General features: G+C 45.8%; 2 protein-coding genes across 2 annotated transcripts; both read left to right on the top strand.

The window, feature by feature from the left end:
• The first annotated feature begins 8,179 nt into the window (after nt 1-8,179).
• LOC102463772 (olfactory receptor 14I1-like) lies at nt 8,180-9,094 on the top strand. The gene has a single exon (XM_075912261.1). It carries the CDS (start codon nt 8,180-8,182, stop codon nt 9,092-9,094), a length of 915 nt encoding a protein of 304 aa, XP_075768376.1.
• Nucleotides 9,095-14,839: 5,745 nt separating this feature from the next.
• Nucleotides 14,840-15,775, top strand: LOC102463516 (olfactory receptor 14I1-like). The gene has a single exon (XM_075912230.1). It carries the CDS (start codon nt 14,840-14,842, stop codon nt 15,773-15,775), a length of 936 nt encoding a protein of 311 aa, XP_075768345.1.
• Nucleotides 15,776-16,407: the final 632 nt, after the last annotated feature.

The following is a 16,407-nucleotide window of genomic DNA, read 5'->3' as shown; positions in this document are numbered from 1 at the left end:
AAATGTCCAGCTCTGCTCCTTGACTGTGATTTTATTTTGTATGTCTTTATAACTTTCATCAACTGATAACAAAGTTATGTCTTTGAGAACATGGGATGTAACCCTTTTATGAAGTCATAAAATCAAGACCAACTGCACTCATATTAACTGAGTTAATTTAGAATTACAGCTTTATGAAGAAGATAAAAATCTATATATGTTCAGAAATCTACCCACACACCTATCTAGCAGTGACAAAATACAGGACTATGTAGCACTTTAAAGACTAACAAGATAGTTTATTAGGTGATGAGCTTTCGTGGGCCAGACCCACTTCCTCAGATCAAATAGTGGAAGAAAATTGTCACAACCATATATACCAAAGGATACAGTTAAAAAAAATGAACACATATGAAAAGGACAAATCAAATTTCAGAACAGAAGGGGTATGCGGGGGGGGGGGGGGGAAGGTAGATGTCTGTGAGCTAATGGTATTAGAGGTGATAATTGGGGAAGCTATCTCTGTAATGGGTAAGATACCCAGAGTCTTTGTTGAGACTCACGCGTAGAGTGTCGAATTTTAGCATGAATGACTGTTCAGAGGATTCCCTTTCAAGTGCAGATTTGAAAGGCTTTTGGAGTAGGATGCAGGTGATTAAGTGGTTGAGACAGTGTCCTTTCTGGTTGAAATGGCAAGAAACTGTTTTTTCTTTGTGATCCTGTCTAATATCTGTTTTGTGGGCATTGATCCTTTGGCGAAGTGTCTGAGACGTTTGTCCAATGTACATAGCAGACGGACACTTTCGGCACATGATTGCATAAATTATATTTCTGGATGCGCAGGAATATGTGTTCTTGATCTTATAACTCACTTGGTTAGGTCCAATAATGGTATCAGCAGAGTGAATATGTGGACAAAGCTGGCAACGAGGTTTGTTGCAAGGGAAGGTACCAGGGTTGGTATTAGTGTGGTATGACCTGTGGTTGTTGGTAAGAATCATCTTGAGGTTAATACCTACCCTGGTACCTTCCCTTGCAACAAACCTCGTTGCCAGCTTTGTCCACATATTCACTCTGCTGATACCATTATTGGACCTAACCAAGTGTGTTATAAGATCAAGAACACATATTCCTGCACAAACGTGTAAGGGATTTACATCGCAAATCTCACCATGCTAGCTGAGCCTGTTATCAACAACCACAGCAAATTCACTGGAGGACTTCATGAAGTCTCTGACTTTTCTCCTTTTGGGGACTTCAGTATGAGAGTGTGTTTCTTTGATTGTTACTTTTTACTTTGATTTCAATTTATGGATTCATTGGTTGACATGTTTCTTTATTCCAGGTGACTTCTATAAATAAGTAATGTATTTTTCTTGATGTGGGGGAAAACTATTTTAGAAAATAAAACCATTGCAGTTTCCTGAAAACAAATCGTGTGTATGTCATTAAACCAGATTTGTACTCTACAAAACGACTGCAGTGATTGATCTGGAATTGCTCGTATTTTCTCTTATGGTAATTTTCTTCCTACAGTAGACTGACTATTGGTTACAGCTCCTGTGGGAAGACCTACAGGTACTAAGCACAGTGGGAGAAATGATGTTTGGTGCACACATTTCTATAGCATGTTTGGGACCCATTTTGAGAGGGAGAATCACATTTTCTGCGCTAAGAGAGGGACCGGCTCAAGACCAAGACAAGGGGTGGGCACTCAGAGACCAGAGCAGTCGTTCTTCTAACCTTAGAACCAAGCCCCATTGGATTTAGCCATTCGCTTCAAAGGTTCGACGGGGAGTTGGCCAATGGTCCCTCCTCCATGCAAAGTTCCAATTTTGTCCAGATCACAGACGTTGGTTCCATTATTAGTGTTACTGGTTTAATTGTACATTAAATCCTGGTTGTGCACCCAACATCTGAATTGAAAACCTCCCTCTAGAAGATTCCAAACTAAGCTATTCATGTCACAACATGCATACGCCAGCGCTTAGCTGTTAAGTGCGAGAGATGATCCCATTGGAGGCCGACAGCTAAATCGTGGGAGCCAAATACAAGTCTGGAAAAACACTCATTTGAAGGGGGCGATGCTTCTCCCCACCCAGGCCTGTGTCCCTTAGAATCACTGGGAAAACTGGGATTTACATGGTTTGTTTTCCCTTTTTCCCACTGGGGCGCCTCTCAGACTCTCATTTGGGGAGGCCTCACCAGGAGGTGGGGCAGGGAAACTCTCTGACAGTGAACCCCACCAGTGACATGAGCCATCCATTGGGCCACTGGGGAGGAAGCCTTCGCCACCCACCCGCAGAGTCTCAATGCAGATCAGCTGCACTTGCGGCTGAATCTCTCCCTTTTCTCCTCTGTCAGTGTGGGGAGTAGTACAGGCTGTGGGTTCTCTGCCCCTGCAGCCAGAGAGAGCTCCAGTCCCCCAGAGCCCATCCTTGCCATGCAGTCCTGACGGCCTTTGATCAGGGCCAGGTCCTTAATGGACAATCTAGTGCCTTCCCTGAGCTCTTTGCTGTCAATTGAGATCCCAGACAGAGCCTGGACCCAGCCTCTCCTGAAATGACCCAGCAGCCCCTTACCTGATATTTGGCCATTCACATTCACTATGTCAGCTGTTTAGGTGTGTTTTCCCTTGGTGCCCATCACCCGAGTATCTGGGTGCCAGTTGCCATAGGGGAAGGCAATCTCTCTCTCCTCCTAACGAGCGCCTGGCCTTTTTTTTCAATGCAATGTTTTTAGTGATTGTTTACACTAGAAAGCTGGACAGCTGGAGCACCACTTGTGTGGTGCAAACAACACAAACCCCTTACATGGACACAGTCATTTCAGTATAAAAGGTCTTTACACAGGTATAGTGAAGGGAATGCGCTACGTCAGGCACTGTTGGCACTATAATGACTCTAGAACTGCATGCACTAAAGTGCAAGGACAAGTCTTGAGGCAGGAAGAAATCGAGAAATATAAACTGGCCCCAACCAGTTCTGTAAGTACGAAGATCTACGTGGAGAACAGGCCATTCCATGTTAGGAAACACCAGAGTGAAGGTTACTTGTACAACCTCAGCACAGCCCCATCTGCATGTGCGCTATGCTACAGACTCACAAGAGTGGCCTGGTGGTTGATTCACTTCCCTTCACTGCACCCATTTCCTTCAAACTACCCAGGGAAGTGCTGGTTTCTCCATCTCTTGATGCCATGCAGTGGACATCAGCTGACTTTCCAGAGCTCATTGCTGTGTCAGACAAGAGGCCTGGGATCATAGAATCATAGAACTGGAAGAGACCTCAGAAGGTCATCAAGTCCAGCCCCCTGCTCTAGGCAGGACCAATCCCAACTAAATCAACCTGGCCAGGGCTTTGTCAAGCCGAGACTTAAACAACGCTAGGGATGGAGACTCCACTACTTCCCTAGGGAACCCATTCCAGTGCTTCACCACCCTCCTAGTGAAATAGTTTTTCCTAATATCAAACCTGGACCTCTCCCACCACAACTTGAGCCCATTGCTCCTTGTTCTGCCATCTGTCACTACTGAGAACAGCCTCTCTCCAGCCTCTTTGGAACCTCCCTTCAGGAAGTTGAAGGCTGCTCTCAAATCCCCCCTCACTCTTCGCTTCTTCAGACTAAACAGACCCAAGTCCTTCAGTCCTCATAAGTCATATGCTCCAGCCCCCTAATCATTTTGGTTGCCCTCCGCTGGACCCTCTCCAATGTGTCCACATCCTTTTTGTAGTGGGGGGCCCAGAACTGGACACAATACTCCAGATGTAGCCTCACCAAAGCCGAATAAAGGGGAATGATGACATCTCTGGGATGGGCAAAGGCATCCAAGGAGATGGCCAGAAAAGGGCAACTAAAATGATGAGGGGTTTGGAACGGGTCAGTTATGAAGAGAGGCTAAAGAGACTGGGACTTTTCAGTTTAGAAAAGAGGAGACTGAGGGGGGATAGGATAGAGGTCTATAAAATCATGAGTGGTGTGGAGAGGGTGAATAAAGAAAAGTTATTCATTAGTTCCCATAATATAAGGACTAGAGGACACCAAATTAAATTAATGGGTAGCAGGTTTAAGACTAATAAGTGAAAGTTCTTCTTCACACATCGCACAGTCAACCTGTGGAACTCCTTGCCAGAGGAGGCTGTGAAGGCTAGGACTATCACAGAGTTTAAAAAAGAGCTAGATAAATTCATGGAAGTTAGGTCCATAAAAGGCTATTAGCCTAGGGGTGAGGAATGGTGCCTCTGGCCTCTGTTTGTCAAAGGCTGGAGAGGGATGGCAGGAGACAAATCGCTTGATCATTGTCTTTAGTCCACCCCCTCTGGGGCAACTGGCACTGGCCACTGTTTGCAGACAGGACACTGGGCTAGATGGACCTTTGGTCTGACACAGTACGGCCATTCTTATGTTCTATGTTCTTATGATACATTCAGAATGTGTGACATACCTACCACCAATGTGAATCAATCAGTTTTAGGACGTCATGTCCTATTGCATCTACAGCCTAATGAGTCTTTTAGGTCAGTGTTGTCCACAGTAAGAGGAAACAGAATTGGTTGGTTGGTTGGTTGGTAGGTACGTAGGTAGGTAGATAGGTAGGCAGGAAGGAAGGAAGGAAGGAAGGAAGGAAGGAAGATGGTTGATTTATCTCAACTGAAAGTGAAATAAGCTACAGAAAAATTTAGCCACACTGAGTTTCTGCAAAGTTCAGTCCCCAGTGGGAATGAATCGCTCCTTAGCCATTACAAGTTACACTCAACAATTAATCCCATGTGGCAAAAAGCTCTCCTCTCCAGTTCAGTTTCACATGCAAAGAATAGAGATTAGAGCCAAAGAATGGGACAGATCACCAGCTGGTGTCAATCAAAGCAGCTCCCTAAAAACCAAAGGGACACATCACCCCTTGAGAAGCCCTAATTTCTCAGAGTTCAAGGAGACTGCATCAACTGACATCAGCTTAGGATGTTGCACTGAGTTTCCCTCTGGCTGCTTCTTACTGGCAGAATCAAACACACGGGGTAGCCTGAGCTGCAAGTTCCCTTGGTGGCTGCATCCCAAGAGCTGCTGCTGCAACACAGGAGACAAAACATCTCTGCTTTCCCAGAGCATCTTATGGGGTCCATGAAGGACCAGGCTGTGCCAGGCCAGCTGGGGCTCTGGTGCACAGCAGCTCTGGGCTGTTCTCATTGACACGGTGATGCAGCCAATAAATAGCTTCTTCTGCCACCTCCTTCCCTCAGCTCTGCCTTGAGAGTAGCCAGGGATGCTGCCATTGTGGGAGGTCCGGGACAGATCCTGTCTGGGCGTCAGGCTCAGCTAGGGCAGGGTGACAAGACAGATTGGTCAGCAGGTGAGATCAGAGCTGGGCTCACTGGCCTGGATTCTGGGTTCAGCTACTCAGCCCCGGAGCCGGGACATCCGGAGTTGAGACCATGTTTGCAGCCTGGACAAGCTGGAATCAGTTTCACAGCTGGGAGTTGGGAGCTTTCTGCCCCCATCCTCTTTAGACCTTCAGCTCTTGGCCAAGCCTGCCTGAAGTACAGGGGTGGAGCAGGGAAACAGCTTTTGGATAATCCAGTGGTGGAGCATTATTCACTTACACAGGCAATGACGACAGAATCCCGCCATTGAAGTGTCTGGTGCAACCCATGCTGGGAAACATTCTGCAAAGCTGAGGACGGTGAGTTTGTTATTTCCATCAAACAGGTTATGGTGTTAACGTCCTGGACAGATTTCCTAATGGAACTGGGATTGACCTGGAGAACTCTTCACAACTTGTTATCTGTATTTATGGAGACATTTCCAGCTGCGGCAAGGGCTTTTTCCCCACCCAACAAACTTGTCAATGAAACTGTGAAAACCAAACTTGATTTTGTTTTTGTTCATTAAGAACCAGACAATGTCAGGTAAATTGCTGGAAAGTGAAACGTTTTCAGCTACATGAACGAAAACTAATATTCTCAGTTTGGCAGTACACAGGTTGTCTTTCAGAAAAAACAAATTTGACCACACGGTTTCCTGAGTTGAAACCCCAGTGATTCTTTGACATAATTTAAACAGAAAATGTCTGATTATCCCAGACTGGCATCTTAGATTCAAACTGAGTGGGAGCATTAGTATAAACCAATAATAGTAATATCTGACCCCAGCACTCTGTTGCAATGTGTACAATGTCTACTTCAAAGGGATACTTGTTAAATGGTACAAATGAGCAAGCAGCAAAGTTTATAGCACTCAGCACAGGTATTAAACTATTTGGGCACATCTAAACAGCAGGGCTAAAGCCAAAATAAGTTACACAATTTGAGCTACGTCAATTGCCAGTCTCTTGTAACTCTACCCAAGCACATAGAGGAAGTCAATAACATTGGCACGTAGATATTTGGCTCTAGCATCATATGCCTCTCCACTGCTACCCACTAACTACAAAAGCTGAGAATTGGGGCACCAAACACGCATAAGACACAGCACAAACCCCTACGCAGCATCACAGTCCCAAAACAGGTCAGGGACAGCATGGCCATCCTTACCCATACACAGAATACAACGTTGCTTAGGGCTCCCAAAAATTTGGGGCACTGCTGGACCTTAGTACCATCTATATGGCTCTTCCTAGCCCTGTTCTGTGGTTCTGCTTCTCCTGAGAGATCTGGCTAATATACAAGTGAAGAAGCCTGCCACAGCTATTAGCAGAAATGTGAATCTGCAATTGCCATTCAAGGGGCAATCAGCCATTTAACAGGCGTTTGCCAGCCCTGGATGTCGACTGTCTGCTTCTCAATTTTTTGTGTTAGTCAACAGCACCTTAGTTTAAAATCTGCTTGAAAAACATGTTATTAGTGTTGTTGGGATATGGAAAAATATTAATAGGGATCTGAAATTGCTCTACATTAGTGGTTCAGGGGTCAGCAACGGCATTACCCTTTAAACAGGCTCTTTTCTTTTGTTTTTTGGGAAGATAGATTAAGAATCCAGTCAAAACCGGTATTATTCTTTCTGATGTACAAACACGTTCTTTCTCTTCGTTCTTGTAGCCTAAGAAACCAGGTAAGTAGGGAGTTGCTTTATTTTGTTCTGTCTTTTGCTTATCCTCATTGGTACTGTGTAAAATATCTTCATGGTTAAATTTTCTGTAAACTCTGTAACATGCTGATTTAAAAAGTTTGTAGTGGAGACTCAATTAGAAATTCTGGAAATAGTAATTAGGGGCGGGTATAATTGTATTCATCTGAATAATATTCATTGTGTAGGGGTTAACGTTTTTAAATAAGGTTAGTAGTGATAGAAGCGTAAATTAACATACTAAAATAGATAATAGGGTGTGATTGGCACCAGGTTGTTGCCACTCGGACACTGTGTTGAATGTCCGAGGGAAACGTGCCTGGGCAATAAAGCAGTTCCTTTTTATTCCATCCGCTCCTGGGTCACCCAGTACTTCTCTATTAAGTGTGTTGGTGAAGATCATAAAATCACAACTCTAAAAAAATCACCATTCCCCTTCCCCAGGCTGCCACCAGCTTAACAGGATTGCACAGGGCTCTATAAAACCTAAGGCTGTTGCCGAGTAGCAGAGAGAAGACTAGCTCCCAGATCTCCTGACAGACACAGGGCTGCACAGGCATGGAGGGACAGAGGCAGGTACCCAGCAGAGAGGCGCTGAGTGGTGTTACTAGCCCCTCAGTACAGACCAATGGAAGCGGGATCCTGTGTTATAAAACAGGACATAGGCAGCAGGATGTCCGTGTGGTGCGGCAATGGAGTAGAACAGATGAGCTTCCATGCAGGATTCTGAATCCCTGTGTGTCATATGTCCCCAGAAAGTGGTTTTCAGGTATCTTAGCATTTTAGTTTCATGCCCGTGTCCAGGGCCTCCCCTTTGTAGCAAGAAGGGATCCGTCTTGGATACAGCTGTAGTGTTGGGATTGCGAATTGCTTCAGCTTTCGCACAGCATTCTACCCAGCCTCATCGTGAGCCCAGTGTTCAGATGGTGCAAACACATGCAGCTGCGTGGACTGTACGGGCGCCAGGCCGATTGACACCCGTGCGGTAACTCAACAGTCCTTACAGGCACTGCGCATCATGGCCACACACATCATGACAGATTCCTGAAGGGAATCAGGGCCATTCCATGTATCACGCTAATCCCCCCCACTCTCTGTGCCCTTCCCTCCACAGCCACCACACCGTGAACTGAGGAAGAAAATGTCCAACCAAAGCACCGTGACCGAGTTCCTGCTCCTGGGCTTCTCTGACATCCGGGAGCTGCAGATTCTGCACTTTGTGGTGTTCCTGGTGCTTTACCTGGCGACCCTGATGGGGAATCTTCTCATCATCTTAGCCATTGCCCTCGACCGCCGTCTTCACACCCCCATGTACTTCTTCCTGGGCAATCTGTCCATCCTAGACCTTGGCTCCATCTCCGTCACCGTCCCCAAATCCATGGCCAACTCCCTCCTGGACACCAGGGTGATTTCCTATCCTGCCTGTGTCGCCCAAGTCCTTCTCTATTTACTCTTCGCTTCAACTGATCTTGCTCTTCTCACCGTCATGGCGTATGACCGATACGTCGCCATCTGCCACCCGCTGCATTATGAGCGAGTGATGAACTGGGGAGCTTGTGTCCACATGGCCACCAGCGCCTGGATTACTGGTTTTGTCTACTCTGCCCTGCACACGGGGAACACCTTCAGGTTACCCTTCTGCCACTCCAACGTTCTCAACCAGTTCTTCTGTGAAATCCCCCAGCTCCTCAAGTTGGCCTGCTCTAACTCCTACCTCAGTGAACTTGGGCTTCTTGCCTTTAGTGCCTTTTTTGTTTTAAATTGCTTTGTTTTGATCATTGTGTCTTATGTTCAGATCTTCAAATCAGTGCTGAGAATCCCCTCGGAGCAGGGACAGCATAAAGCCTTCTCCACCTGCCTCCCCCACCTCATTGTGGTCTCTTTATTCCTTTGCACTGGTTTCGTTGAGTATCTGAAACCCAACTCCAGATCAGCATCTGGGCTGGATCTCATGATGGGTGTTCTCTATGCCGTGGTTCCTCCAATGCTGAATCCGGTCATCTACAGCATGAGGAACAAGGAGATCAAAGCTGCACTGAAGAAACTGACGGTGTGAAGTTTATTCACCAACTTCACCAAATATTAAAATTTCCCTCGTCACTCCTTCACTGTAATTTCATTCTGAACTTCTTTATAAATATAATCAACCAATGGCAAAATTATCTCTGTAAGAACTTGGGCCGCAATCTTTGTATGAAATGAAGATTAACTCCACTGTTGTTAAATGAGTTATTTTAGAATTACACCAATTTAGATAAAATCAGAATCTAAGTATCTATCCATAAATCTTTCAACACACCAATCTATTTGCCTTAGGAATTTATAATGCAAATTTCACTGTGCTCTCTGAGTCTGTTACAGAGAATATCCACAACCACAGGAAAGTCACTAATGGACTTCATGCAGTCTCTACCACTTCTGCTTTTTCAGGTTAAAAATTGGGGTTTGAGTATGAGGATGTGTTTGCTTGATGGTTTATTTTTAATTGTGTTTCATTTTATTGATTCTTGGGTTAACTTGTTTCTTTATTCCAGGTGACTTTGAGGAGGTAGGAAATTGCATGGGGGGGTATCTTTGACTGAATCGAGGTAATATTTTTGGGGGTGGTTTCATCTATTTAAGGTATCCATGTCATAATATCTTCAGATAACTTTTTTGAACAAATGAGGCTTTCACTTTCCCCATTGATGAAGAATTAAAGAAAGTTTCTGTAGGTGTCCAGTATTGTGGAGTATTGGAGTATTGTGTCCAGTTCTTGGCACCGCATTTCAAGAAAGATGTGGAAAAATTGGAGAGGGTCCAGAGAAGAGCAACGAGAATGATTAAAGATCTAGAGAACATGACCTATGAGGGAAGGCTGAAGGAATTGGGTTTGTTTAGTTTGGAAAAGAGAAGATTGAGGGGGGACATGATAGCAGTTTTCAGATATCTAAAAGGGTGTCATAAGGAGGAGGGAGAAAACTTGTTCACCTTGGCCTCTGAGGATGGAACAAGAAGCAATGGGCTTAAACTGCAGCAAGGGAGGTTTAGGTTGGACATTAGGAAAAAGTTCCTAACTCTCAGGGTGATCAAACACTGGAATGTATTGCCCAGGGAGGTTGTGGAATCCCCATCTCTGGAGATATTTAAGAGTAGGTTAGATAAATGTCTTTCAGGGATGTTCTAGACAGTATTTGGTCCTGCCATGAGGGCAGGGGACTGGACTCGATGACCTCTCGAGGTCCCTTCCAGTCCTAGTATTCTATGAGTCTATGTGTCTGGACAACTGAGTTCCTGTTCAAATGATTCTTTTAATACCAATGGGATTTTATTGTATCCCATGGAGTGGCCTCTGTGTGCACAGAGCTGGTTTTTAAACCACACTCCTCATGCGACCCAGCTCTCGCCTGCCTCCCCGCGTTGGCAGGGGACGCCTTGAGAGTGGGGCCAGGAGCGGTAACCTAGCCATTAAAATTTGATGTGGTTACATGAGTATTCAATTACACATTTTCTCACATTCCTAATTCCCTGTTCTGTTCATTCCCACTGGGGAAACTAGTGTTGGCTATTGTTGGAAGACTGGACATTGGGCTAGATGGACATTTGGTCTTACCCCAGTGTGGCTGTTATGTTTTTATGTTCTTATGTGTTAAGGCAACTAGATCCTTCTATAAGTGTGTGTACTCCCTTTTTTTAAAATGAATAAATAGTGTAGTAAATTGCAAAAAAGTTCATAAGCCAACGCTTAACTCAAAATATGAGAGAAGAACTACCAAAGGCCTACGGTTAAATGTAGGGTTAAGCCTTTTTTGTGGGGGGAGAGGTTAGGCATATGGATGCGATATTAAACCGGGCCTGTTGAAATTAGATATATAGTTCATAAGTTCTGGCTATTGCCCAAAGTCGTGAAGCAGGCCAGTGGCATAAAAAAGAGCCAAGTCCCATGGGAGTTAGGCACATTAATTCAGTGAAGGCCTCGGTGCAAATCAAGATAATTGAATTCCTTTCTAGGGCACCAAGAAAACTTGAAGAACGTCCACAAAGCAATTGCGTTCCTCCACAAGGAAATCAAAAGAACAGAAGGGTTTTTCCGCAATTGGTAATCCTCATTCTACGAGGAAGAAGCCTTTTTGCGAAAGAGCTCTTTCACAAAAAGGCATGTGTGGACAGGAAAGAGGGAGTTCTTTGGGAAGAAGATGAAAGAGTAAATGCCACAGGTGCCCTTTTTGTCATTCCATCCATAGCAATCACAGGTTACATGCGAGAGAGCATCTATTCAGTCTGGACACTCTCTTTTGAAAAAGCAGATTGCTTTTTCGATGAACTTTTGAGTTTGGATGCTCTCTTTCGGAAGAGGTTTTTTTGGAAGATCTCTTCCAAAAAAAGCCTCTTCTGAAAGAAGCCTGAAGTCTAGGTGTACCCACATGGGAGATGAAATTAGTCTCCCCCACACACTTCTGGGCTGGTTCTTCCAGATCTTTATTTCTTCTGGGGCTGTTCACATGGAATCACCTGGTTCTAGTATGGATGGCTGGGAAGTTTGGTGAATATGCTCCAAACACGTCAAAGGATTGGAGGCACAACGCTGATCTTCTCCCTTGTATTTCAAGTTCTGTTTCATTCCCCAGTCCCTTTTCGTATGGGACACACACCTGAGATGTCTGTTGGATTTCCCTTTTCTCTTCCCTCTCCTGTCTTCTTTCTTCATGCTGTGATGTCCCATGTTTGCCCCTATATTTCCATCCTTCTCCCCAGTCTTTGTGTTCTGGACTGCCTGTGGGATTTCGTTTCCTGTATCCATCAAGCTTAATTTAAAGGCAGACTCACACATTAGCCTTTTTTCTTCCAACAACATCCCATGAAGGAGGAAATTGAAGCCTTTCTGGTAATACGTCTGGGCATTCCCCTCCAGTATGTGTTTGTCTCTGCCTGAGATCCTACTCTTCACCGGAAGGATGGAAGAGAATACTACCTGTACTCACGGCTCCATCCCTTCTGGGTAGTCACTCCTGATCTGCTCAGAGTCATACCTCGCAGTGCCATTAATGCCCATATGAGTGAGCAGCACGGGGTATTGGTCAGAGGGCCAGATGATTCTTAACAATCCCTTTGTAATGTCTTGGATTGGCTAGCAGTGAACCACCTGGGAAGCCAGGGCACACAGGTAGATGAGTCCCTCTGTCTCCCTGAGAAGCAACCGCCTCCCTCTTTGTTTCCTCTGAGGAGTGGTCACCAGGAACCTCCCAGCCTTGGAGGAATATGGCATCTGCTCCCCTTGCCTCTGTGGGAGATTTCTCATCTATAGATACCAGACACACTCAAAAATCTCTGTTCTCCCTGGGTATGTCTACACTACCCCGCTAGTTCGAACTATAAGGGGTAATGTAGTCATCCGCAGTTGCAAATGAAGCCCGGGACTTGAATTTCCCGGGCTTCATTTGCATGAAGCTGGCCGGCACCATTTTTAAATGCCGGCTAGTTCGAACCCCGTGCCACGCGGCTACACGCGGCACGGAGTAGCTAGTTTGGATTAGGCTTCCTAATCCGAACTAGCTGTACACTAGCTGTACACCTCGTTCCACTCCAGTTTCGCTCCGGCTGCTTCTTAGTGACCAAAATCTAAGATTGATCTGCAGGATGCCCTGGTGGCTGCATCCCAAGAGTTGCTGATGCAGCACAGGAGACAAAAAAAATCTCTGCCCTCCCAGAGTAGCTTGTGTGGGGTTAATGAAGGAGCAGGCGGTCCCAGGCCAGCTGGGGCCCTGGTGCACGTCAGCTCTGGGCTGTTCTCTGTCGCATGTCTGTGCTACCAATAAATAGCTTCTTCTGCAATCTGCTTCCCACTGCTCCTCAGCCCTTCCTTGTGGGTAGCCAGGCTCTTTCCAGGGATGCTGCCACAGTGTGAGGCCAGGGCACCTCATGTTCCCCTCTCGGGGTCAGGCTCAGCTAGAGGAAGGTGGCAGTTTGCTCTAGAGGTGACATCTGAGCTGGGTTCACAGGCCTGGAGACCGGGTTCAGCTCCTCAGCCCAGAGCAGGGACAGCCTGAGCTGTGACCATGTTTGCAGCCTGGACAAGCCAGGAGCAATTTCACAACTGGGAGTTGGGATCTTTCTGCCCCCATCCTGTTTAGGTCTTCACCTCTTGGCCAAGCCTGCCCAAAATACTTGGGTGGAACAGGGAAACAGCTGTTGGATAGCGCAGTGATGGAGCATTATTCACACAGACAGGCAGTGACAGCAGAATCCCGCCAGTGACGTGTCTGGTGCAGCATCCCGCAACGCCCGGCACGGTAAGTCTGTTATTTCAATCCAATGGGGTTAGGTGTCAAAGTCCTGGGCAGCTTTCATAATGGAAGTGGGAGCGACAAGTAGAATTGTTATCTGTATTTAGTGAAATATTTCTAGCTAGTTGGAGGTTTTTCCCCCCTCCCAGAAGCAAAAAGTTGACCTGTCATAGAAATTATGAAAACCAAACTTTTGTTTTTGTTGATGAAGAACCAGACAATTTTAGGTAAATTGTGGGAAAGGGAAACATTTTCAGCCAAATTAAGGAAAACTAAAGTTTTGAAATTCCCAGTACACAGGTTGTCTTTCAGCAGTAAAACTCTTCCACGGAAGATTTCTCATCTTCAAAACTCAGTGTTTCTTTGAAAATATTTAAACAGTAAATGCCTGATTATCCCTGATTTGCATCTTAGGGTATACTTGTTAAATGATAAGACTGAGACAGCAGACTAGTTGGTAGCCCATAGCACTGATATTAAACATATCAATGCCTTAGATGGGGTACAGTGAATTGAAGCCCCCATCAAGAGTCTCTTTTGACTATGTCCAAGGACACAGAGGAGTAAGATTAGTACCTAGATATTTGGCTTTAGCGTCATATGCCTCTCTACTGCTGCCGGCTAACTACAGATGCTGTACATAGGGGCAGAGAACATACACATAAGACACTGGACAACCATCACACAGCTCACAGTGCCTGCAGAAAAAGCAGAGAACGGGAGGGGGAACAATTAGAGGGAGGGTACGTGACTAGTCCAAAGTCCCACAACAGAATACAAAGTTACTTAGGGTACCCACAAACTTGGGGCACTGTGGGTTCGTAGTGTCCACCTACCTGACTCCTCCTACCCTTCTTCGATGGTCCTATTTCTTCTGGAGAGGATCTAGTTAACTTCAAAGTGGGCACCAGCCTAATAGGACTGTGTAGGCCCCCATAAATCTGAAGGACATTGTTGAGTGGCGGAGCCAAGAATGCATCCCTAATCTCCTGAACACCAGGCAACTGCACTTGCATGAAATGAGAGGCAATGACACAATAGAGAAGTCGCTGACTGGTGTTACTAGCCAGTAAGAAGTGGGATTCTGTCTCGTAAATCAATACAGAGGCGGCAAGACGTCCATGCAGTATTGCAGTGGAACATGATAGAGGAGCTGCCCTGCAGGATATTGAAACACTGGGTGTCACATTTCCCGGGAAAGTGGTTTTCAGGCCCTGCTGGGACTTTATTATTTTAGATTCATGCTCGTAGCCAAGAGCGAGCTGTTCATGGAAAGGGGATCCATCTCAGCTAGAGCTCCATCCGTCACACAGCGTTGTGTCCAGCCACATCCTGAGCTCAATCTTTAGATGGTTCAGATGGATGCAGCTTGTGTGGTAACTCACCGCCCCTAGCGAGTAGCTGGAATGGGCGCTGGGCTTCATGGACACCCACAGCATGACAGAAGGGAATCAGGGCCATTCTACATTTCACTCTAATCCCCACCCCTGTCTGTGCCTTTCCCTCCGCAGCCACCACGCTGTGAACTGAGGAAGACAATGTCCAATGGAAGCACCGTGACCGAATTCCTGCTCCGGGGATTCTCTGACGTGCGGGAGCTGCAGATTCTGCACTTTGTGGTGTTCCTGATGCTTTATCTGGCCGTCCTGGTGGGGAATCTTCTCATCATCTCAGCCATAGCCCTTGACCGCCATCTTCACACCCCCATGTTCTTCTTCCTGGTGAATCTGTCTGTTATAGACCTTGGCTCCATCTCTGTCACCATCCCCAAATCCATGGCCAACTCCCTCCTGAACACCAGCTTGATTTCCTATCCTGCCTGTGTCATGCAAGTTTTTCTCTTTTTCGTCTTCACCTCGGCTGATCTTGCTTTACTCACCATCATGGCCTATGACAGATATGTGGCCATCTGCCACCCGCTGCACTACGAGAGAGTGATGAACAGGGGAGCATGTGTTCGGATGGCAGGCAGTGCCTGGATCACATGTATTGTCTTCTCTGCCCTGAACACCGGGAACACCTTCAGATTACCCTTCTGCCAGTCCAAGATCCTCAACCAGTTCTTCTGTGAAATCCCACAGCTCCTCAAGCTGGCCTGCTCTGACTCCTACCTCAGTGAAGTTGGGGTTATTGGCTTTGGTTTGTTTTTAACTTTTAATTGCTTTGTTTATATCCTTGTGTCTTATGTTCAGATCTTCAAAGCGGTGTTGAGAATCCCCTCTAAGCAGGGCCGGCATAAAGCCTTCTCCACTTGCCTCCCCCACCTCACTGTAGTCTCTTTGCTACTTTCTACTGGCTTCTTTGAGTACTTGAAACCCACCTCCAGCTCAGCAACAAATCTAGATCTCACAGTCGGTGTGCTCTATGCTGTGTTGCCTCCAATGCTGAATCCGGTCATTTACAGCATTAGGAACAAGGAGATCAAAGTTGCACTGAGGAAACTTCTTGTGTGGAGCTTATTCACTAAGAATTAAAATGTCCACCATCTCTCCTTGACTGTGATTTCATTCTGCATTTGGAAAATATTAAGAGATGGCAGTTTTGCCAACGTCTTCTGGAGGGACTATTCAAGTTGACTGGAAGTTGGGATTGGTCCTGCATTGGGCAGAGAGCTGGACGTGATGACCTCCTGAGGTCTCTTTCAGCCTATAATACTATGAAGTACTTGAATAACAAAATCCATTGTTATATCAGTAGCCAAAATGTATATTTTAGTATTGGTATAAGAATAGTTATGATGTTTAATGCCTTATAAGTTTCGTGTGCTTCTATTTCACATTGTCTCGCATGATTGGACAACGTTTGCTGTAAGGTCTTGCTTCTTGCTAGCATTACAAACTAAGTTGTACCTCTTGTCTACATCACAAACTAAGGCGATGTCTAGACTGCAAGCTTCATACGGAATAAGCTTTTGTAGAAGAGATCTTCCAGAAAAGCTTATTTCGAAAGAGAGAGTCCACACACAAAAAGCGCAACAAAATAGCGATTTGCAATTTCGAAAGATAGCATCCATACAGATTGGACGCTATCTCGCATAATGGGCCACACAGAACCAGTTCAGACAGGGCATTAGGTCAGCAGTTGCTTTCCGGTGCTGTTGCCTACG

Source organism: Pelodiscus sinensis, chromosome 30 (genome assembly GCF_049634645.1).
Source record: "Pelodiscus sinensis isolate JC-2024 chromosome 30, ASM4963464v1, whole genome shotgun sequence".
NCBI classification, from domain to species: Eukaryota; Metazoa; Chordata; order Testudines; family Trionychidae; genus Pelodiscus; species Pelodiscus sinensis.
This window is presented reverse-complemented; position numbering and strand designations above follow the sequence as displayed.

Excerpts from the sequence above, each read along its gene's own strand:
- LOC102463772 (XM_075912261.1), top strand. The coding sequence starts at position 8,180 with ATGTCCAACCAAAGCACCGTGACCGAGTTCCTGCTCCTGGGCTTCTCT.
- LOC102463516 (XM_075912230.1), top strand. The coding sequence starts at position 14,840 with ATGTCCAATGGAAGCACCGTGACCGAATTCCTGCTCCGGGGATTCTCT.